Here is a 22,738-nt window from a genome sequence, read left to right on the forward strand (position 1 = left end):
TGCACTATAACATGCTATCACCTATTCAGATAATAAAACATTTACAAAATACTTTAATCCTAACAACCCTGTGAGGTAGAGAGTAACATTTTTCCTATGGTTACACAACTAAGGCTTAGAAAGTTTAAGAGAGCTGCACTTGATCAAACAACTAATGTTAGAGCTATTAGCAATAGTCTAACAAGGAAGTAAAAAATTAGTGCGCTGGGGCAGCTAGATGGCACAGTGGATAGAGCGTTGGCCCTGGAATCAGGAGTACCTGAGTTCAAATCCGGCCTCAGACACTTAACACTTACTAGCTGTGTGACCCTGGGCAAGTCACTTAACCTCTATTGCCTCACTTAAAAAAAAAATTAGTGCACTGACCTATTTTTTCAAAACTGGCAGAAAACTGCCAACCAAATCCTGACAGCTTAAAAAAACCCATCATTTTCCACCGATTAAAATTCCTTTGGTTAAAATGCAGGCTCAATGAGGCCAAGTCTGATCCGGCAAAGGTCAGTTTCAATCTGTTCCAAAAGTCACGGATGGCACTCCTAGGCCCGAGTCACCTTGCAATCTGAGCCTAAGGAAGCTAGTCAGTAGGACAATGTAGCTAGATGGCTTAACCCCAACTCTTCCCCACTAATGAGTAAAATATAGCTACAAGAATAGATCCTACTAATAGCATATCAGAAGCAGCATTTATCTTCATGGATCAAAAATGGTGCACTATTGTGATCTGGATTTCTAGATATCCCCCAGCCTCCTTTCTTCTGTGTTCCTCAAGTCTACTGGAGTGATTAATCATTCTCTATCACCTAAACTGCTGCAATTTGCAAAAGAGAATGCCTGGTTACATCCAAACCAAATACTTACAGACGTGGTGACTGTGCCCTGTGAACTTGAGCTGGTGGGCACAGAGCCATCCGATGAGGTGGAAGAGGAGAGCTGTCGTACCAAGGGGCTGGGTGGTGGGTGGTGGGTGACAGCTGTCAAATAGCTTGAATTGCCTACATCTGTGTGATGTTTCAGCACTGCAGTGGTTAACAAAAAGGAAAGAGAAACATAAATAGTTATAGTTGCTTAAGCAGTTGCATTTTTGGCTCAAACTGGAAATGCCAGTGAAACACATCTGATATGAAAAAGCCTTCTAAGCCTAGAGGAGTAAAGAGGCAAAAGCAAACTAGGTTGGTGGGAGGTGGGTGGCTGGAAGGAGGTTGCTCTAGCAGTACAAGTGCTCTGCATTTTAGAAGCAGTAGGCTTCCCACCACTTTGCTGCCTCCCTAGAACCTGAAGGCCAAAGATGATGGGGGGAAGGGGAAGGAATTGAGAGAAGCCCAGGTGGCCTCAGAAAGCCCTGAGCAGACACAGGTGCAGGTACAGGGGCCAGGCCTGGCCCTGGCTGCCTACCTTCACTTCTCTCAGATGAATGGTCTCGCAATCGCATTTTGCTCTGGTTTGGGTCATGCACAGGTGGAGGGTTGAGCAAGCGCTCTGCTTTGGGCGCTGTAACTCTCTCTGCCATGGACACAGCCATTACATCATCTAAGTGCTGCCTGTGGGTCTTGTCAGGCCGGGTTTGGTGATGGGAGAGCTCTGAAGAGGGGAACAGAAAAAGAGCTATGGGATGTCTTCTTTCCTCTCTCTTTCTGGTTGAGGAAGGGTGCCTGAAGATACCAGGCTCTTGTGTCAACTCTGCACTAACTCCAAACCCCCAGAATAGCAAACCAGTCTTCAAGGAACAGGGGGTATATATAGCCAGGGGTAGGTGAACAGGTCTAATGTCATTGCTCAACAATGACATAGCACTCTCCAGAGAACCTCAATCTTGACTTGCTGCCATATTCTGAAAAGGGTTGTATCTTAATTCAATGCTATAAACGTTAATTAGGCACCTATGTATACACAAAAAGGTAGTTTAGTGCAATGGAGAGAGATCCAGTCATGGAGTCACAGGAAGGCCTAAGCCTAAACCCTGTCTTTGACACATCCTTGATGTGGGAGCTGAGCAAGTTACTTAATCCCAGGCTATTCTCAAAGACAACAAGATGTAGAATAGTAATTAATCTGCACTGGGTAGTGGGTAGGGGAAAAAATGCTCTATGTAGTGAAATCACAGCTCTGGAAGAAAGAAAAAGGTACACCACCCAATTGTGTTAGGTGCTGGGGATACAAAGACAAGTCTCTATCCTTAAGAAGCTTACATTCTAAGGCTATGGGAGAAAAAAAAAAAGGAAAAACAAAGAAATATATATGAAGAAGTGTGATAAAAGCAAGAACATGAAGAGAAAAAGGAATAGTCCAAACAAGGTACTATGTGAATTTTGCTTTCAGTTGGAAGTTGGAGGAAAACACATGCGAGGGCTTCAAGGAAGAAGTGGTACCTTAATAAGGACTTGGAAGAACAGAAGGACATGGGCAGGAAGAACCCATTCCAGGCACAGAGAGATAGCATAAGCAACAGCGTGAATACTTGAGAGGGTATGACAAGAATGAAGGGGACAGTGAGGAGTTTGGTTACACAAGGTATATGACAGAAGGGAGTCATGCAAGATAAGCCTGGAGCCAGATTGTGAAGACCGCTGAATGCCAGGATAAGGAGTTTATACTTTATTTAGTAATACTTTATTTGGAATTTATGCCTGTTTGGTAGGTCAAGAGGAATCAATTGATATTTTTGAAGGTCTATCAGCAACAAATTGAGATTATTAAAGTGGTAGCAGTATGAAAGAAAAGGGAGAGTCTGAAGGCAGAGAGGTCACTTAGGAGGCTATTACAGTAAGCTAGACAAGAAGTGTTGAGAGGAGCTTCAATTAGCATTGCTGGAGGAGTGGAAGGAACAGATGTTAAGTGAGACTTCCAGAGGTAGAAGTAACAGGATTTGGCAACTTGACTAGATGTGGAGGTTAAAGGAGAGACAAGAGTCAAAGACAACTTGGGTTTATAACACAGGTGAATAAGAGTTTGACTGTACCAACAGCAGTGATAAATCTTAGGGAAAAGGGGTAGATCAACTAATCTTAACTACTGACTGCTCTAAAAGCAACCTGGGTTGTGGTATCTTCCACAGGTCTCTCCCCAAAATCCAGGAGTGCCCTGAATAGTGACAGCTTATTTCCCCAAATTTCAGCCAAGTCAGAATAGGAGGATTTCCCACCGAGTTTAAAGTACTTCTTAGCCAACAAGTATTCCCAACAAGGCATGCAGACATATTGAAGAATGGAAACTATTTGGGAGTTCCCCAAGAATAGACAAAGAAACAGATCACATCCTAACAGACATGCACACACCTCATCACACCCCAAACTTACTGGCTGCTGCTAGAAAGGAGTTGACCAACTTGTGCCTATCTTTTCGAACAGGGTCAGGAAGGCTGCCCGGCATGGGTGCTCTGTGCTTGAGTGAAAGCTTTTTGGGAGGTTTGATTTTCTCAAAGGGCTTGTTCTGCCACTGAGATTTCAGCATACTCTGGAAGTGCAGGCTTGTGGGAACGTCTACAGGAGACACAAAACAACAGTGTAGGTCAGTTAAGAAATCTGTATCCCTTGGCATCTCTCCTTATATTAAAAATGAGTTCTCCATCTGTAACCACAGCTTTCCAAAAGTGTTAATGGATAAGGACCATGTCTTATTTCTCTTTTTCTCCCCAGTCTGAGAACAAGCATAGCACATCTTAAAAAGCATATTTAATTATTATTGAAGCCATTACACTACCACTCCCAAGCAGGTCATTCGATAATTGACTTATTTTTATAAAAGGCTTAAACATTATCCCTTTCAATATTTCTATTAACAAGAATCCTGAGCCTCTTAACCTGACCCTCAACTAGTAATTCCTTCCCTAAAGTAACTTTCCCTCTTGTTACAATACAGTGGTGGTTGACAGGACTAACATATCTTGACCAGTGAATGTGGAAAAGGTTCAGGTGCTGTTAACAAGAAAGCTCTTTTATGTAGCTTCTTGATTCTCAGCAACAGTTGGAATAATCTCCCCAGCAGGACCCCAAATTCTATCAGTGAGAATCTGATTATTACAAAACTTCTCTTGAAGGATTTCATGGTCTCCATTCTCTGACCAACCCCTAGACTACTGATCCTTCAAGGAACTTCAGGAAACATTTTCAAGATGCAAACATTTTATTATTTATATATTTTGGCCAAGACTGCTAACAGCTTGATGGTGACTTTTCCCCAAAGTCCCTGTATCCAAGTGGGAATTTCAGTTTATGACTTTTCCTATCCTATCTAGTATTGAACTCACACTTTTAAACTAGAAACACAATTTTTAAATGCTATAAACTATCAAGAGAAAAAATGTTTGCTTTGTGATCAATATTTAAATACAGCATCCAGGTCGGCACTTCAGTCTTCCATATTTTTTCCCCAAAGTCAGGATCCCACAGGGGACCCTGATTTATGCTTAGAAAAGACAAGCTGTGAACTGATATGGATTAAAATACTCTAATTAGTATGTAAAGGACAATATCATGCTACCTGGATGATTTATACTGAACTTAAGTTGGAATTTCAAGGCACCAACAATACAAGGAGAAAGGCTGAAGAACAGGAACTATCATACTACAGCAAACTTGGGAAGCTAAAGATGTGCCCTAAATATCATTCAGTATATGTCCTAGAACAGAGACATCAATGGATCCAATAAGTACTTCCCCTTTCACTCCCTGGAGTGGGCAATGATGAGCCTAGAAGACTCAAAGTTCTGCTCATACATGGTTCCTGCTTATCGAGGGCTATGACACAGGCCAAATGAAGTCGGTGTTCTATCACTAGCTCACACTTACTGAAAGCATTTTCCTGAAAAGAATCCTGAGAGGTAGGTTATGTGCAGCAGGACCTGTGAGAAGGGAGCTCTCAGGGAGGAATTCTCTGATTGGTACAGAACAGATTTTCCTGGGGGACACTGACATACAAAGTGACTTGCCTGGAGTCACACAGACAGTATGTTAAGAGACATAAACCTGGTTTTTCCTGACTTTAAAACCAGCCTTCTATCTACTACGCCACAATGCCTCTGTGACATGGATATTACAGATAAGGTAATTTCCCTAGAATCAGTTATTAAGTACACTATTAGAGCTGGGATTAGAACCCATGTTTTCCAATGCCCAATAACAAAATATGGTAAATGTATTACATAGTGTGTCACTTTGCTGAACACTTTCATAATAAGCTTAACAGCTGTAGTAGTACTTCAGCTGACTTTCACAATTAGTCAACAAAAAGATCTACCCAGGAATTGTCAATCTAATTTCATGTTCTGGCTGAATGAGGACAGTTCTAAGTACCCTGATATATTGAGAACCTGTCTTATTAAAAAATTAAACATAACTCAAGTTTTGAACAGGGCTAGACACAAGAATGGCAAGAAAGAAGCCTGCAATAAAGGAGGACAAGGACCTCAGGGAAAGGTCTTTAATGTTCTAGAACAGCGTGAGTGGGGGGAAAAAAAAGTCTTTAAAATGCAGGTTTCTAGGTTTCTGGTCAACTAGAAAGCATTAGCAGAAAATTCCTCAAAATAATTCCCATGAAATGCTTCCCCTCATGGCTCTTCATCATCTCTTCAAGCACACTTTATGATCATTAAACAACATTCACTTCTTCCACTGCTACTTTAGGTACCATGATCTGAGAAAATGTACTCATCCTTTCATAGACAGGTACAATTGCATGCAATTCTTTGACCAGCAGGTGGCAATCTGACCAAGCATGTATGCTCCTACTTTGAAGTTCATTCTTTTCACCAAAGTTATTACATCATCTGCATTTCCAGTTAAAGATTAACTGGACCTAATCAAGCAAGCTAACAAAGAGACCAAGCACCTCCCACAGTTGTGTCAAATAGTTATTACACACTCATCTCTATCACCACCACCACTGGCACCAGGGAATTTTTCAGGACTCATTGGTCCCCTAGGCTTTACCAAGGCCTAGAGCCCGAGGAAACCCTGTATTTGGCAAAACGAAAGCAACATAACAGAAAAAACAAAAAAACCTCCACTGATAATGTCAGCCACAAACTTCTGCGCAGCAGACAGCCATAGTAAAAACCTGGAATTCTACCAATCAAGAAGGCAATGGTAGTACAGAAAATTGCTGAATAAAATTCACTATTCTCTCTACAGGTTTTAAAAAAGACAAAAGCTCCAAACTGGACAAAACTATAAACATAACTGGATTGAGCATGTATCTATAATTGGCTCCAGGAACATAGCATTTATCCCATCCATAAAGACAAAGACTGGAAAACCTAGCACATAACAAATGTGTATGTCCCCTTCTGGCTGCCTACTCCTCATTAAAAGTATTCTATCATTTTCTAGTTACATGTAGAGATATTTCAACATTTGTTTTCATAAGATTCCTAGTTTCAATTTTTTCCCCCTCCCCAAGACAATATGATATAGGTTATATATGTACAATCACATTAAACATATTTCTGCATCCATCTGTCTACTCCTAAGGAATCTGGGTTTAAGTCCAGTTCCAGACTCACTCACTCTCCCCCTTCCCCTCCGCACCCCCCCCCTTTTCCACATCTATAAAATAGCAAAGAAAATCCTTTACCTACCTCATATGGTTGTCTAATGAAAACATTTAAGTAGTACAATGAGAAGAGTGCTGGGTCTGGAGTCAGGAAGATGTGAGTTCAAATCCTGCCTCAAAAACTTAATAGGTATGTAACTCTAAGTCACTTAATCTCTCAAGCCTCATTTTCCTCTGTAAAATGAGGATAACAGTATCTAAAATAACGTCTAAAAGACATCCTATACTTTCCTATTCATCATACTGCTCAGCTACCCAACTATAATCACAGCCAGATGCCCATAACAAATCAGCAGTTTCTTGTACACATTTTGTTTTTTGTTTTTTTGCAGGGCAATGGGGTTTAAGTGACCTGCCCAGGGTCACACAGCTAGAAAGTGTCTGAGGCTGGGTTTGAACTCAGGTCCTCCTGAATCCAAGGCTAGTGCCTTATCCATTGCGCCACCTAGCTGCCCCATTCTTGTACACATATTAAGATGCTGATCTACCTTTGGAGATCAAATGAGTTAACATATATTTGCTCTGCAAACTTTAAAGTGCCGTATAAGTGGTACCTGAAGTTTCCAGTTATAAAGCTGTAATTATTATTAGTTCTAACTCTGGGAAAGAAGAGATTATGAATGGTGATAATGGCAGCACCCAATATATAAATGATTTGCATTTCCAAAGTTAGTTTATCCTCAGCTGCTGGGCATGAAGAAAGCATTTTCTCATAGAAAGAATGTTGTACAGAGTGATTTAGGTTATCCCATACCATCTCCCAAGCTGATGTAACCCATAAAATGTAGCTGTACTTTGTATTATGGAACCTCCATAGGGGCGTAACAATGTTTCCATAAAGAAAATGCTTTCAGATTTCTGAGGATAAAAAAATTAATCTTTCACTACTACAAGTCCCAGAAGAGAGGTGGGAACTTTTCATTTGTTACCTGCTCCCAATCTCTTAGGTATGGATCCCCTTAGCTCGATTCAACTGGCTTAAATTCAGACTATCAAGAAAGCTGAGGGGGGTGGTGTGTGAATGGAGGAGAAAAGCAAAGGTTATATATTATTGCTTGGTGCCTGCCTTTTGGGAGTAACAGAATCTGTAGTAACAGCAACAGCAGTGAATAAGAATTCTTGAGGCCAAGTGGGTATGCCTCTGGAAGGCTTTCTGAAATGGTCCAAGAGAATAATGGATGTAAAAACTGACTGAGAAAGCTTATCAACTGAAGGTCTGAAGTATGAGTTTTGTCCTTTATGTGAGCAAAACTACTGGCACTTCATTACAAATTTTTATTTAGAAAAAAATCTCCAGCAAGAACAAATCATGCCTCTTTCTCCTAAAACATTCATAAATGTAACATGATTCTGCTCTTCCATGAGAAAAACTCCCATACATAGTACGGGCTGGACTATAAGAGCTCTAAGGTCTCTCCTTAACTCTGCCTTAACTAATACTTCAAGGTTGTGCTGTCTGTTATTACTGGGGGGAGGGGGAGGGAGAGAAAGAGAGGAGAGAGAAGACAGATGGGAGTGGCTGTCCCCAGTCTGCCATTTCATCCACATAAGGAACTCCATAAATGGAATGCTTTCCAATTATGCAGAATAATGAACGACTCTTCTGTAATTCGAGTCTTAGAGACAGGTTAAGTAACTGGCCCATGGTCTCACTGCTAATAAGGATAAGATATAGGACTGGAACCCAGGTCTCCTATCACCAAAGCCAATTTTGTCTTCACTGTGCCAGAATGCCTCACAGCTGCATCTAAAAGGGTAAGATTTTCTTGGATAGGAAGAACAGATCTCTTTTATCAATGTGGCCTGGAAAGTGTTACTACTTCTATATAGTAGTTTTAGTCCAACTATGATCACAGCCAGATGCCCATAACAAATCAGCAGGTTCTTGTACACATATTAGACGCTCATACCATATCTCTATGAGCAATGACCCTAAAGACATACATTAGGAATAGGGCAGGAAGAGATGGTCAGAACCACTGGGCAGGTTGGTCGACATCCAAATACCATAGGGGGAACTTTTCATTTACAGCACAGTCGAAAATATTTTTAATACTTTTCACCAATAAATCCTAAGACTTATTTTGTCATTTCTGGTCCCAAATCTCATCTAAGTTTCTACTGAATTCTAACCTTTTCACTTCCTCTTAGCAAAAGTTATGTGGTAGTTGAGAATCTTAGAACCTATGACTTTCCATAGTCAAAATGAGTCTTGGGCAGTAGGACACAGGGAACTGTGAGGTGAAGGGCCCAGAGAAGAAAGCAGGTAAAGAAGTCAGGAGACAAAGAGTTGATGGGCTATTTAATTTGAGGATGATGAGGTTTAGGATAGGCAGTTGGGGGGAAGAAAAATCACCACAGATATTTTCAGAATGCATCAGGCTGTCACAAAGAAACAACAGCCATCCTGTGGATCAGGAAGAGGTAACCTCATGAAACAGTAAAATTCCCATCATTGTAATTGTTAAAACAGATGATACATAAGTATTTCCTCCTAGAGAGGTTGAATTAGATGGTCTTTAAGATTTTTGTCCAAATCAAAAACTCCAGGATCTCTGCAGGAATCCCATGAAGAAAGTCATTCTCTGTGCGTCTTTGGAAACTGAAACTCTGCCAAATCTGAAAGGTATTCGAAGCCTCTGCAGCAGAGCAGACCTTGGCTATTTTTAGGCATAGCTTTGACAAACAAAAGCAAGTCAGTGATGCCTCAATCTCAGAGCAAAATGCAAATAGTTCAGGCTAGACTTGTCTATGTTGCTAGGGATATACATCTTAAATGGGACATCCCCTACTTTTCCTATTCATTGTACTACTCAGCTACCAGAACTATTTTTTAATACTCCTGATTATCTGTTGATTTCCATGACTGATTAATCTGTTGTTTTTTGTTCTTTGTTTGGGGGTGGGGGGCACCCAGGGTAATGAGGGTTAAGTGACTTGCCCAGGGTCACACAAATGGTAAGTGTCTGAGCCGGATTTGAACTCAGGTCCTTCTGAATCCAGGGCTAGTGCTTTATCCACCATGACTGATTAATCTTAATGTTGTTCTTTTAAATATGCTAAGCACTTAAGCCAAGTTTGACTTCTCTATACAGCATTTCCACAGAAGCATTAGTGCTCATGTTCCTAACACCATAAAGCCCTATCCAACACTCAATTCTTCTAGCCCCTTGGGTTCCTACTTCCAGCTCTTCTGCACAACTGAGGCTATTTTAATTATATCCGGCACAAATAAAGTTTCCTCTGTCTTGAGCATATCTAAGTGATATGTAAGTAAGTAAGTAAGTAAGTAGTAAGACAATGACTCAGTAATACTTGAATTTTATTGAAGTATGAGGGGACCCCCTCCACACCCTCCCCTCCCCTGAAGTCAACTTGAACACTGAATCTGATCATCAGAAACCCAACTTACCATCTGGGAATGCTAATACAGGATGAACACAAGAGTCCAACTGGGAGAGGCGCTCCAAAAGGGGAGCTTCATACTGGATCTCAGGAGGCATTGTAGTACCACCACTACTTGAACCACCACAGAGTACACAGGAAACATTCACATCACAGCTGCTTCGTATAGTATTGCTTCTGTGAACCTGCAAAGGCGAAAATAACAATTCTGAGTATTTGGATCCCAGTAGTAAGTAAACCCAGATGCCCATGCATTACACTTTATTCCTCTCTGGTCCATAAAAGGGGTGGGGTGAGGAGAGAGGAGGTGACGGAATTCCAGAACTCCTAATATATAATAACTCTGCTGGCAGCTGGCACCAGCTGTCAATCAGGGTACCAGAGATTTCCCAAAACACCTTGACAACAAAATTTGGGCTGATAGCATTCTATAGCAGAAAGTATATTCATATAAAATAAAAGCTGTGTTCAGGATCCACTAGTGATAATAATTATGTGATCTTCAGTAAAGAACTTAACCTTGTTGATCCTCAGTTTTCCCATCTTTAAAATAAAGTATCTTGAGTAAATTCTGGATTTCTTTCAAGTTTTAAAATTCTATGTCCTATATTTAAAAAGGTGGAACCTGATACATTAACTGAAGTACACATCTGCAAAACTACTAAAGGTATAATGCACAGAATTTTTAATATTCATATTCATCTTGATAAAGTTGTATTTATATTCAGTTTAGAATTAATTCCCTTTCTTCATTATTCCTCCCACCCCCAATACAAAATGGAAGTTTCTTAATATTTATTCGATTTATATGTTGATTAGTATTTTGCCTTTCCTGAAAACTTACTGTAAGGTAATAATGACCAAAGCCCAGTAGTCTTATATATTGATAAAGGACATCTCTGCTGGCTTCTGAGAAATGCCTTCTAAGTTATAGCCTAACCCCTCCAACCTTTTATTTTGTTGTTTTGGGGTTTTTTTTTCAGGGCAATGAGGGTTAAGTGACTTGCCCAGGGTCACATAGCTAGTAAGTATCAAGTGTCTGAGGCTGGATTTGAACTCAGGTCCTCCTGAGTTCCTCCTGAATCCAGGGTCACTATGCCATCTAGCTGCCCCCAACCTTTTATTTTTTTAACCAAGTTATAGTACTCAAATTTTTCCAATATTTGACAAAAAAGGCTAATGTGATTTGCAAAAGTGCCCAAAACAGACAACTGAATCATAAACCTTTGCCTGTGGTGTTCACCATACCAGCCACATGTGGAATGTTAGCCATACACTTAAAAGCTGTGAAAGAATCGGAGTTACATAAGATATCTGAAAAGGCCTTCAGGTTATCTCCACTAGGAACCTAGTGCTCTGTGTACTTATAGGACAGAACCACTTTAGAGAGAAATGATAGTAATAGCAGTTTGTCATTCAGTTTCCTTATCATTTTGTATTCTCCTTTAAAGATCGAACTCCAATTTTAGAGGGGAATTTCTCTTTACTCTCTAACCCAAGAAGATCCCAGATAAATCATCTTACCACAAAGTGGCATAAATTCAGAACATCTTTAATTGCTATGAACAAAATTTTATTGTTTGCTTTATCACAGTTTCCTTGTGTGTACTTCTGACTCACTGGCAGTTGACAGAATTAGGGACTTTGTTATTGTTAAATCAGAAGACCGAGGTGTAAATTCTGCCTCTACAACATCTTACAAGGGCAGGACAGTTCCCCTTCTGCCCGGCCTCATTTTCCTATGTCAAAAATGAAGTTGTACACAAATCCTTTCAAGGCTAAATGCAATGATCCTATAGATGCAACCCAGAGTTTTATGTAGATGAATGAGACGATAAAGCTAACAGAGACAGAAAAACTACTTTAACAGTTCTGAGTCTGAACTAGTGTGGCAACAATGGAAATAACAATCAGTATTTCAAGCATTTCATCTCGTTTGATTCTCATAACACTGAGAGGTAAGTAGTAGATGGCAAAGAACTTGTTGACTGATTTGAATTGGAAATATCAGGAGAGAGAGATACCATTTAGAGGTAGAAGGTGTTTTCAAAAACTAGAAAGGAGGTACACATTTTTGAAGGGTGGAAAGTGACACAGAGTTAGAATATTAACACAACAAGTTTAAAAGCACTTGATTGCAACCTACAGAGGTATGTCACTGTTTACTCATTTCTCCACTGTGATAGGACTAAATAAGATTCTTTATTTTGGCAGGGCAATGGGGGTTAAGTGACTTGCCCAGGGTCACACAGCTAGTAAGTGTCAAGTGTCTCAGGCCGAATTTGAACTCAGGTACTCCTGAATCCAGGGCCGGTGCTTTATCCACTGCGCCACCTAGCTGCCCCTACATAAGATTCTTAAAATACAAAACGAAAAGGTACCAATATTGGTCACCAATAGAAGAGTTCTGGTCTTAAAAGAACTTTATCCTGGTCTGTGAAATAAAAAATTAATAGTTTGAAAAATAAAGATTCAATTTCATTTATATCAAAAGGTTTTGCCTGGAATTTTAGTGCTTTTCCATTTAAAATTCCATCTCCAATGTGTTTGATTATCAATACATGAAATTTCCTACTTGAGATTGGCCTTGATAATAATAGTCCTTGAAGCCATACTTGGGAACTTTAACATTCAAATTAAAGGATTAGTATTGACTTAGCTAAGCAAAATCTTTATACTTTGTCTCTACACTGCTGAATAGTTGTATTTACCAAGGAAGATTACAGATTGTATTTTGGGGAGCCTCAAAATCCCCCTTAGACACACTCAAAAGACCTGTGAAAAGCCCAGTGATTTAAAAAAAAAAAATCTGAAAAGATTATTCTAATTACCCATCATCACTTCTAAATTTTTTACTTCATAATAGCCTTGATAGGTCTAAGGCTAGGGTTCAATGGTAAAAACGACCAGATAGGAAGGCAGAAACAAGTGATGGAAGAGAGTAAGATTTGGCACCAAGCTTCAGATTCAGGCCAGGTGAGGGAAAGAATATCATGGGGGGGGGGGGGGGAAGAAGAGAAGAGGAAGAAGTACCCTGGAGAGTTCCAAGTGGGCGTGAGGGTTGAAAGTAAAAAGTCTAGTCAAGTAAGGTCAGATATAAGATATTGATTTGGGGTAGGAAAACAGTTTATATAGGCTTGGTGTATAGCTGAGGTAGCTCTGCCTCCATGCTATGTTAAGACTTAGAGAAAGTCAGCACCAGTGAGACACACAGTTGGGACAGTGGACCTCACTGAAATTTTTTTTTTTTGGTGGGTTCAGGCAATTGGGGTTAAGTGACTTGCCCAGGGTCACACAGCTAGTAAGTGTTAAGTGTCTTGAGTCTGGATTTGAACTCAGATCCTCCTGAATCCAGGGACGGTGCTCTATCCACTGTGCCACCTAGCTGCCCCATCACTGAAATTTTTATGAACAAATTCTGGAAATAATGGCAAACCCATCTGGTGGCTGGGTTTTCCAAGAACACTAGCCTTATCCCAAAGGGCAGATACTAGGTTCTTATGCAGAATATGGGTTCTATGATAATACCAAAGCATGTCTTTCCCAAAACTTCAACTAATTAGATTTCATCAGCCATCAATAATTCTAGTGCTTCCACAGTATCATACTTAAGTGTCATCCTACTACCACAATTAAAAACAAACTTTTAAAAATCCCCTCAGATTTAAAACTAGATTTTGGAAGTTTGCCCACTGTTTAACAAAAAGTATTAGTGAAACCTGCCATGCAGCTAAATTACAAACCATAAATGCCAAACATCAGATTTACTAATAACCTTAGGTTTTTGTAGCTGATGGAACAAAGAAAATCATCTTCCCACAAAATGTAACAAATCTATCTACCTTATCCATCTACCTTACTACAGAAGATCAAACTTAAAACTAACACACAACATAAGCTAAATAAGTGCAACCCAAACCAAACATAATGGTGTAGCCTAACACCTGCCATAATAGAGGCAGAGCCAAAGATGGCAGAGAGAAGTCAGCAAGCTGCCTGAGCTCTCCCTCAGTTCCCTCAAAAAGAACATTAAGTCAAGCCTCTAAACAGATTCTGAAACTACAGAACCTACAAAAAGAGAGCGAGACACAATCTTCCAACCTGAGGTAATTGAAAAGACTTCAGGAAAGGTCAGGTGGGGGAGTGCAGTGCAGAGGGGGTTGGGGCAAGTCAGCGGGAAGTGATAGGCCACAGCGGAGCAACTGAGGCCCCTTGATCTTGGCTCAGCAGGCTGGTGGCGCAGAGGGCCAGTGATGAGATCCACCAGCACCAGCTGAGAGGGGCCAGCTAGGGGGCCACCCACAGGATGGGTGCAACCAGGCCTGGACATCCCAGCACATGCTGGGAGCATGCACAGAGAGCAAGCCCAGGGCGGTGAGAAATCTGCAAGCCATAGAGGCCTCAGAGTAGAAAGCCAGCAGCACAGGCCCTATCTCTCAGCACAAGAAGTTTGAAACAGTGACCCTGGTGCCCAAGGAGTAGACCTCAACTTTTTTAAAAAACAAAAAAGCTGCAATATGAGTAAGAAACAAAAAAAAGCTCTCACCATTGAGAGCTTCTATGTCGACAGGGAAGAGCCAAACACAAACTCAGATGAGGACAATACTCTCAAATTGCCTACATGTGAAGCCTCAAGAGGGAAGATGAATTAGTCTCAAGACCAAAAAGCCTTCTTGGAAGAACTCAAAAAGGATTTAAAAAATCAATTGATGGGCAGCTAGGTGGCACAGTGGATAAAGCACTGGCCTTGGATTCAGGAGGACCTCAGTTCAAATCCAACCTCAGACACTTGGAACTTACTAGCTATGTGACCCTGGGGAAGTCACTTAACCCTCATTGCCCTGCCCAAAAAAAAAAAAAAAAAAGAAAAAAAAAAAAAAGAAAAAAAAAAGAAAGAAAAGAAAAAGAAAGAGGTAGAAGAAAAAATGGGGAGAGAAATGAAAGCAACACAAGAAAATTATGAAAAAAGAATCAGCAGCTTGGAAAAGGAAGCACAAAGATTGACTGAAGAAAACAATTTCTTAAAAAATTCATTTGGCCAAATGGAAAAGGAGGTGCATGATCTGACTGAAGAAAACAATGCCTTAAAAATTCAAATTGGACAATTGGAAGCTAAGGACTCCATGAGACACCAGAAATCAGTCAAACAGAATAAAAAGAATGAAAAAATAGAAGAAAATGTGAAATAGCTCACTGGAAAGACAACTGACCTGGAAAACAGATCCAGGAGAGACAATTTGAGAATTACTGGACTGCCTGAAAGCCACGATCAGAAAAGAGAGTCCAGACACCATATTCCTGGAAATTATCAAGGAGAACTGCCCTGATATTATAGAATCAGAGGATAAAACCATCATTGAAAGAATCCACCAATTACCTCCTAAAAGAGAGCCCAAAAGGAAAACTCCAAGGAATGTTGTAGCCAAATTCCAGAATTATCAGGTGAGGGAGAAAATACGCCAAGCAGCCAGAAAGAAGCAATATGAATATCATGGAGCCACAAGTCAGGATTGCTCAGGACCTGGCAGCTTCAACATTAAAGGACCACAAGGCTTGGAATATGATATTCTGAAAGGCAAAAGAGCTTGGATTGCAGCCAAGAATCTATTACCCACAAGATGTGGTATATGAATGTAATGGAATCCTATTGTGCTGTAAAAAACGATGAGCAGGAGTTCAGAGAAACCTGGAAAGACTTGCATGAATTGATGATGAGTGAGATGAGCAGAACCAGAAGAACATTGTACACAGTATCATCAACATTGTGTGTTGATTAACTGTGATAGGCTAGATTCTTCTCACCAATACAATGGTACAAGAAAGTCCAAAGGACCCAAGATGGAAAAGGCTCTCCAAATACAGAAAAAAAAGAACTGTGGAATACGGATGCTGATTGGATCATACTATTTCTTTTGGTTTTGGTGCTGTTGTTTTTCTTTTGGGGGGGTTTTTTCTTTTTGCTCTGATTCTTCTCGTATAACCTGACTAATGCAGAAATGTGTTTGATGTTATTGTTTTTATATATATATAAATAACCTGTATTAGATTACCTGCTGTATAGGGGAGGGGGAAAGAGAGAGGAGGAAGAAAAATTTTAAATTGGAAATCTTATATAAACAAATGTTGAAAACTATCTCTACATCTAACTGGAAAACAATAAAATACTTTTATTTTTAAAAATTTGTTGTTGTTGTTTTTGGGTTTTTGCGGGGCAATTGGGGTTAAGTGACTTTGCCCAGTGTCTGAGGCCAGATTTGAACTCAGGTCCTCCTGAATCCAGGGCCGGTGGTCTATCCACTGAGCCACCTAGCTGCCCCCCCCAATTTTTTTTAAAAAAAGAATCTGTTACCCAGCAAAACTGAGCATTCTCTTTCAAGGGAAAAGATGGACATTCAATGAAACAGGGAATTTTCAAGGTTTCCTGATCAAAACACCAGACCTGAATAGAAAATTTGATCATAATAAAAGGCCTAACAGTTCCATTATTAACATAAAAAACCCACAACTTTTTAAAATCACACACCAAATCCAAACACTAATACATGATAAAAAGGTCTACATAGTAAACATACAAGGATAATACATCTTTCCCCCTTCAAAACAAATTCTCCTCCACTAATTTCCATATTTGTATTAATGATACCATTTTTTTCAAACTTTTAGGTTCAAAACCTTGCTGTTCCCTTTTATCTCTCACATACAACAAGTCACAAACACCTTTGTACTTTTTGCTTTGCATGTCTACTATTGAGTGCCTTCCTTTATACTGCTGTTGCTCCTGGCATCTGATGCCCAAGATACTAAAACAATCCCCATTAGTTTAACATGATTTTAATCACTTGTACTAAAATAATCCTTCCACCAGAGTATAGATCCTCTGATCAATCTTGTAGGTGAGTGAGCACATCCCAAATCAGATTAAATTGTAATTAGGAAATGTTTGACAAAATAAAAATATAGTAAAACACAAGTTAGCTTGCAGTTTTTCTAAGTCAATATGAGGCCCACAGGGATCCACTTCTATGTGAACACTGGCATGGTTTTCATAAAATACTACTTTCATGTTGCTTCCCTTGTTCAGAAATATTAAAGGGTCCCAAAGGGCCTAGGGGACAATCAAAACTCTTTATGGAGTACACAATGCTTTATTCACCTTTGGATGACTTTTAGTACCTACCAGTGTTTCTCCACATAGTAGGGCTCTCCATTAAGTCACTGGAGTCAATTCACATACCTGAGCTAGCCCTATTTAAAAACCAGCCTTTTCACTGTCCTAGAAATTTCCTGTATTCAATGTCTATAAACAACAAATTGGTTCATTGTCCATATTTAAAGTTTTCCTAAAGTTCTAATTTCTTATGTTTGAGAATGTTCATAAATTTTAGGAATTTATGTTGGAGAGCCAAGTGCTTTTGTTTTGGGGGTAGGGAAGCATGGAACTCGCATGCTAATCTTAATGGTCTCCATACCAAGGAAACCCAGAAATTTACAAAACTCTCAAGATCAGGAATAACTGCATAGCACATGAAATGAAAGCACTAAAGACAACGAGAATGACTAATTTCCCCATACTTAACATTAATGTATTATTTTGTTTAATGTACTGTTTATTAATTTGCTTCTCAACTTTGCTCTTAGAAAATAACTTAGATTTTGGAGGTCTTGTCCCCAGATTGAGAGACTCAAGTAACAAGGTGAGAAAACCATTGAATTTTTCTTAAGTTTCTTTTATCCTTTTTATTCCTGATCTAAAGATCAACTGAGAAAAAGCAAAACTCTTCTAGACCTCTTTCTCTTTTAAGAGGTTATGAAAAAATTTCATTAAAACTATCATAAAATAGAAGATAATGTCCCCAAAAGAAAACAAAGCCACCAAAATAATCAAATATTACTATGTTTGAAATGTGTTTAATCAACTTTCTTCATTATTGTTTTAACAAACTGCAACAGATCTGATACTCCTATCTGACTGAGCACATTCTCCACCCAGGGCAGAAGATCAACATACCAGTACTGACCTTCTTGGAGAGAGGCACAATGCTGTTAGGCCGAACAAGTCTCCGTTTTTTACAGCTCAGAACAGGACGAGTCCGAGCTGCTCCACATGGACCATCAGCAGCCGAAGAAACCAGATTCAACCGTTGCTTTTTATGTAGCAGTTCCTCAGCATCAGAACCATCTCCTGGAGCATGGTCTGCCAAACTAGACTGAAGTCTACACAAGAGGAGAAGTGTTAACATAGCAAAATATTTTTTTAGAAAAGAACAGTCTATTCATTTTATACTACCCCCCAAACAAGCATGTCTTCTAGAACACCACTTTTGGTCACTATGACCATTACTAACCAGGATGAAGGACTAATTAAGATAGAATAGTAACTTGCATGGGCTTTGATTCATCCCACTCCCCTCCTCTTATTTCAGTTAGGGAATTACTGAGTAAAAAGAAAACAGAAGATACTAGTAATAGGAACCACAATGTCTGAAGGTAGGCAGTATGCAAATTATACACGATAGAACCCTTCAGCCTCTGTAACCCCACCTAGGGTTATTCTAAAAATTATGTTATGGCCTGATGTGATCCAACATTATTATATGAAGTTAATTTTACTGATAAACTAATCTGACAACTTCCTTTTTGGTGTGTAAAGACATTTAAACTTACGGATTAATAACTCCATTGATTGGTTTCACTATTCCACATGGTTTGGTGGAAAGAGCCTCCGAAGTATTGGTGGTAGCAAGATTTTCCAGTGGCTGAGATATGGAATCAATCTGCAGAGGGAGGGGAAAAAAATGTACATATCACTATTCATTTAATAATCTTCCTACTATGGTAAGTAAATGATCAAAATTGAGGCAGTTAGAAATTCTAAGATGTTCAGGTTGTGGAAAATAAGGCTTTACAGGTTTCAAGAACATACAAATGTTCTCCACGTTCACCCCCAAATATCTGAAAACCTAAAAAGAGACATGACTTAGAAAAGTCACGGAACAGCTACATGGCATAAAACTTCAATTTGGTGTTGGAATGATAAACTAATTTTGAGTCTCAAAAGAAGTTTTTAAATTCAGCTAGCACCCCACTTCTTACTATATATTAAGAATAGAAAGAGGGTGGGGCTAGGTGGCGCAGAGGATTCAGGAGTTCCTGAGTTCAAATCCGGTCTCAGACACTTGACACTTACTAGCTGTGTGATCATGGGCAAGTCACTTAACCCTCATTGCCCCGCAAACAAAACAAGAATAGAAAGAGGGATCTACCATCTCCACTAACACCATGCAATTATTTACTGGTCCACTCATGTATCTTAAGAGGAAAAAAAAATAAGTTTTGAGGTAATTTTTACTTTATTTAGTCTTCAGCATTTGATAGAATATGGAAAAGATTTGAATTATATTAAATCTGTTCTATGTAGCTGACTTCCAAATATCCTACTCCACTTTCTCTCTCTGAGCTGAAGTCTATCAGCTCTAAGTAACTACCCTCTAAACATTCCTACCTGGGTGCCCCATCATCAACTCAAACTGATTATATCCCAAAATAAACTCTTCAATTCTTCCAAAAACTGTCCTTTCCTCAAATCTTCACATTTCGATTGACAGAACCATATTACCAGTCACCAAGGCTCAAAAAACTCAGAAATTATCCTTCCCTCTTCTCCATCTTTTCCTTAGTCTTCATATCTCATCAGATGCCAACTTCTGTCAATTCCACCCCCTGAAAACTATCTCCTTTCTACTTCCAATGCAACTTCCTTACCTATCATAATACCTTCTACTTAGTCTCTTTGCTTCCAATTACATTTCTTTACAATAATATCTTTCACATAGCTGCTAAAGTAACCTACCACACAGGTCTGATCACATTACTAAAATACCTACAATGGTTCTCTATCATCTAAAACATCTTATATTTTCAAGATCTTTCACATTCTGGCTCTATTCCACAATGCCTTTTCTGATACACACACACTACAATCTAGCTAGCCCAAACAGGCTATTAAATGTTTCAAATTTTGTTCTTTCCTTTGCTTAATCTCTTTTGCTTGTCTGATGCCATGCCGTTAAAAGTTTACCATGCCCCACCCAAGTAGAATTACTCTTCCCCCCAAATGATTTTTCTTTCTTTTTCTTTTTTTTTTTGGGGGGGGGGGGCAATGAGGGTTAAGTGACTTGCCCAGGGTCACACAGCTAGTGTCAAGTATCTGAGACTGCATTTGAACTCAGGTCCTCCTGAATTCAGGGCCAATGCTTTATCCACTGCGCCACCTAATTGCAACAGTGGCATACTTAATCTCAATATTTGGGGGTTTGGGGTTTCGTTTTGTTTTAAAGACAAATGTCTTCTTGTATTTCACTTTCCCACACATTCTCTATGAGGAAATGTGGGTCTTACACCAAAAGTTAGTCTACCTGGTCTTTACACAGTTATATAAAGTACATGTGTTAATATGTCACCACTTCCGGGGCAGCTAGGTGGCACAGTGGATAGAGCATGGGCCCTGGAGTCAGGAGTACCTGAGTTCAAATCCGGCCTCAGACACTTAACACTTACTAGCTTTGTGACCCTGGGCAAGTCACTTAACCCCAATTGCCTCACTAAAAAATAAAATAAAATAAAATATGTCACCACTTCCAACTGAGTTCCCTAAGCAACATACATGAAAATCCAGAAAAGATATGATGAGGTTCTGAACTAAGCTACTGACTTTATGAAAATGAGAATAAAAGATATTGGCAAAATTTGATAATTCAATGGGTTAAAAGTGATAACGCTTAAACATAAATTTAACACCCCCCCAAAAAAGCTGTGAAAGTATTCCACAGACTTATTTCATTGCAATATATTATCATCTGTATATCAAAGGTGAGTTTCTTAAAGCTAATAAATCATCAAGCATTTATTAACTGTCTACTTTGTGACTATATTTGGTGCTGGGGATACAAATAAAAAAGGAAATAATCCCAATTCTCAAGAACCTTAAATCTTTTCAGGGGAGACAATTTGTATGCGTGTGTATGCATGCATGCATGCAGACTAAGTATAAAATTAGTATGGAGGGAAAGTGGGGATCAGGAAAGGCTTCATCAAGGTGTAGTTTTTTCTGAGCTGTGCCTTAAAGTAAGAGGGACAAAGTCTATGAGTGAATTTCAGACGTGGGGTACAAACAGCTAATGTAAAGGCATAGAATGTAAAGGCATAGAAAGACAGGACACAGAGTGTCTTGTGTAAGTAACAAAGAGAAAGCCAGTTTATTTGGATGTCAAAATGTGAAAAGGGGAATAATATAGAATTAATCTGTTTATTTAAAAAAAAAAAAGTTGGGGCCAAGTTTTGAAAGGCTAGAAAAACCAACCATTTATCCTAAGGTAAATAGAGAGTAATCAGAGTTTACTGAGTAAGAGAATGACACGGTGAGCTCTGTTTAAGAAAAATTACTTTCTCAGCTGTGTAGTAAATGGACTTGCATGAGGAAAGACTGGAGAAGGAAGGGTAACTGATTAGGAGGTCATTTCCACAGTTCAGGAAAGAGGTGATAGGAGCCTTAACTAAGATGATGCTTGTGTGAAAAGAGAATAATAGATATATATAATGACAGAGGACTGAAGTTCAGGAGACAGAACAGGGTCAGATATATAGATATGGGAGTCATCTGTACAGAAATGATAATTAAACCCAGAGGGGTAAGAGAGATAGTGTAGAGAAGAGAGCCCAAGACAGAGCCTTGAGATAACCCACAGAGGCCATGAAACTGCTGGTGAACCAGCAAAATAACTTAAAAAGAAGCAGCCAAAACAAGTAGGAAGGGGGGAGCTAGGTAGTGCAGTAGATAAAGCACCAGCCCTGGAGTCAGGAAGACCTGAGTTCAAATCCGGCCTCAGACACGTGACACTTACTAGCTGTGTGACCCTGGGCAAGTCAAACCCTCATTACCCTGCAAACCAAAACAAAACAAACAAACAAAAAACAAATAGGAAAAGAAAAATTAGAGACCTGAAAACCAACAGTAGAAAACAGAAGCAGGAGCTGAAGGCAGACAAAACTGTTCAACAAAGTAGAAAGGTCAATAAGGATTAGGATTGACAAAAGGCCATTAGATTTGGAAAATAAGAAGTCATTGGTAATTTCTCAAAGAACGGTTTCAGTTAAAGTGACAAGAGTAGAAGCCAGACTGCAAAGGGTTGAGAAGTCATTGAGAAGAAAGTTAGTGGAAACGGTAAGTGTAAAGAGCTTTCTCTGATAGTTTGGCTGAGGAGTAGAAGAGGGATATAGCACAATAGGGCCTAGTTGTAGTTTTTACAGTGTCTGTACATTACAAGTACCTAATGAGTGAAATTTTCCAATTTTTTAGTATTGGGTGTATATTTTTTCTCCAAGAGAATACATCCCTCAAATGAACATAAAAATCTACTGGAATGGTGAAAAGATTTGAGAAATACCCCTTTTACTCACATTTCAGCAACAAAACTAATGCTTTTAGATCAAGCAGAATAGAAAATGCAAGCCATCAGATGTGCATCCCAGAGTGGTAAAAACTTGGCATACAACAAATACAACTACTGCATCAAATGAGATAATGGCCATGAAGCATTATACAAATTTAAGACATTAAGTTTCTGAGAGGGGGAAGGAAGACATGAAGCAAAGAATTGTCACAGTCAACAAGCAGGTAATGGAGATATAATGCCAGAAGCCAATTAGAAACCCGACAAGACACCCCAATTAGTCTCTATCATTCTCTATTGAATGTAGCATGACCTTGTATGTTTAGTCCAACACAAAA

The 22,738-nt window shown here is 39.4% G+C and overlaps 1 protein-coding gene across 6 annotated transcripts in view; it reads right to left on the reverse strand.

Moving 5' to 3' along the window:
• KANSL1 (KAT8 regulatory NSL complex subunit 1) overlaps positions 1-22,738 on the reverse strand; it is a 198,126-nt gene that overhangs the window by 10,730 nt on the left and 164,658 nt on the right. For 5 of the 6 annotated variants that reach the window (XM_044002619.1, XM_044002620.1, XM_044002622.1 and 2 more), the window contains 6 exons: positions 18,616-18,725; positions 17,970-18,165; positions 9,959-10,136; positions 3,294-3,476; positions 1,393-1,578; positions 859-1,016 (listed from right to left, as the gene is read on the reverse strand). In XM_044002619.1, coding sequence (XP_043858554.1) covers positions 859-1,016; positions 1,393-1,578; positions 3,294-3,476; positions 9,959-10,136; positions 17,970-18,165; positions 18,616-18,725 — 1,011 coding nt within the window. The remainder of the gene's footprint in view (positions 1-858; positions 1,017-1,392; positions 1,579-3,293; positions 3,477-9,958; positions 10,137-17,969; positions 18,166-18,615; positions 18,726-22,738) is intronic. The other variant, XM_044002623.1, reaches the window with a different exon arrangement.

This window comes from Dromiciops gliroides, chromosome 4 (genome assembly GCF_019393635.1).
Source record: "Dromiciops gliroides isolate mDroGli1 chromosome 4, mDroGli1.pri, whole genome shotgun sequence".
Lineage (NCBI taxonomy): Eukaryota > Metazoa > Chordata > Mammalia > Microbiotheria > Microbiotheriidae > Dromiciops > Dromiciops gliroides.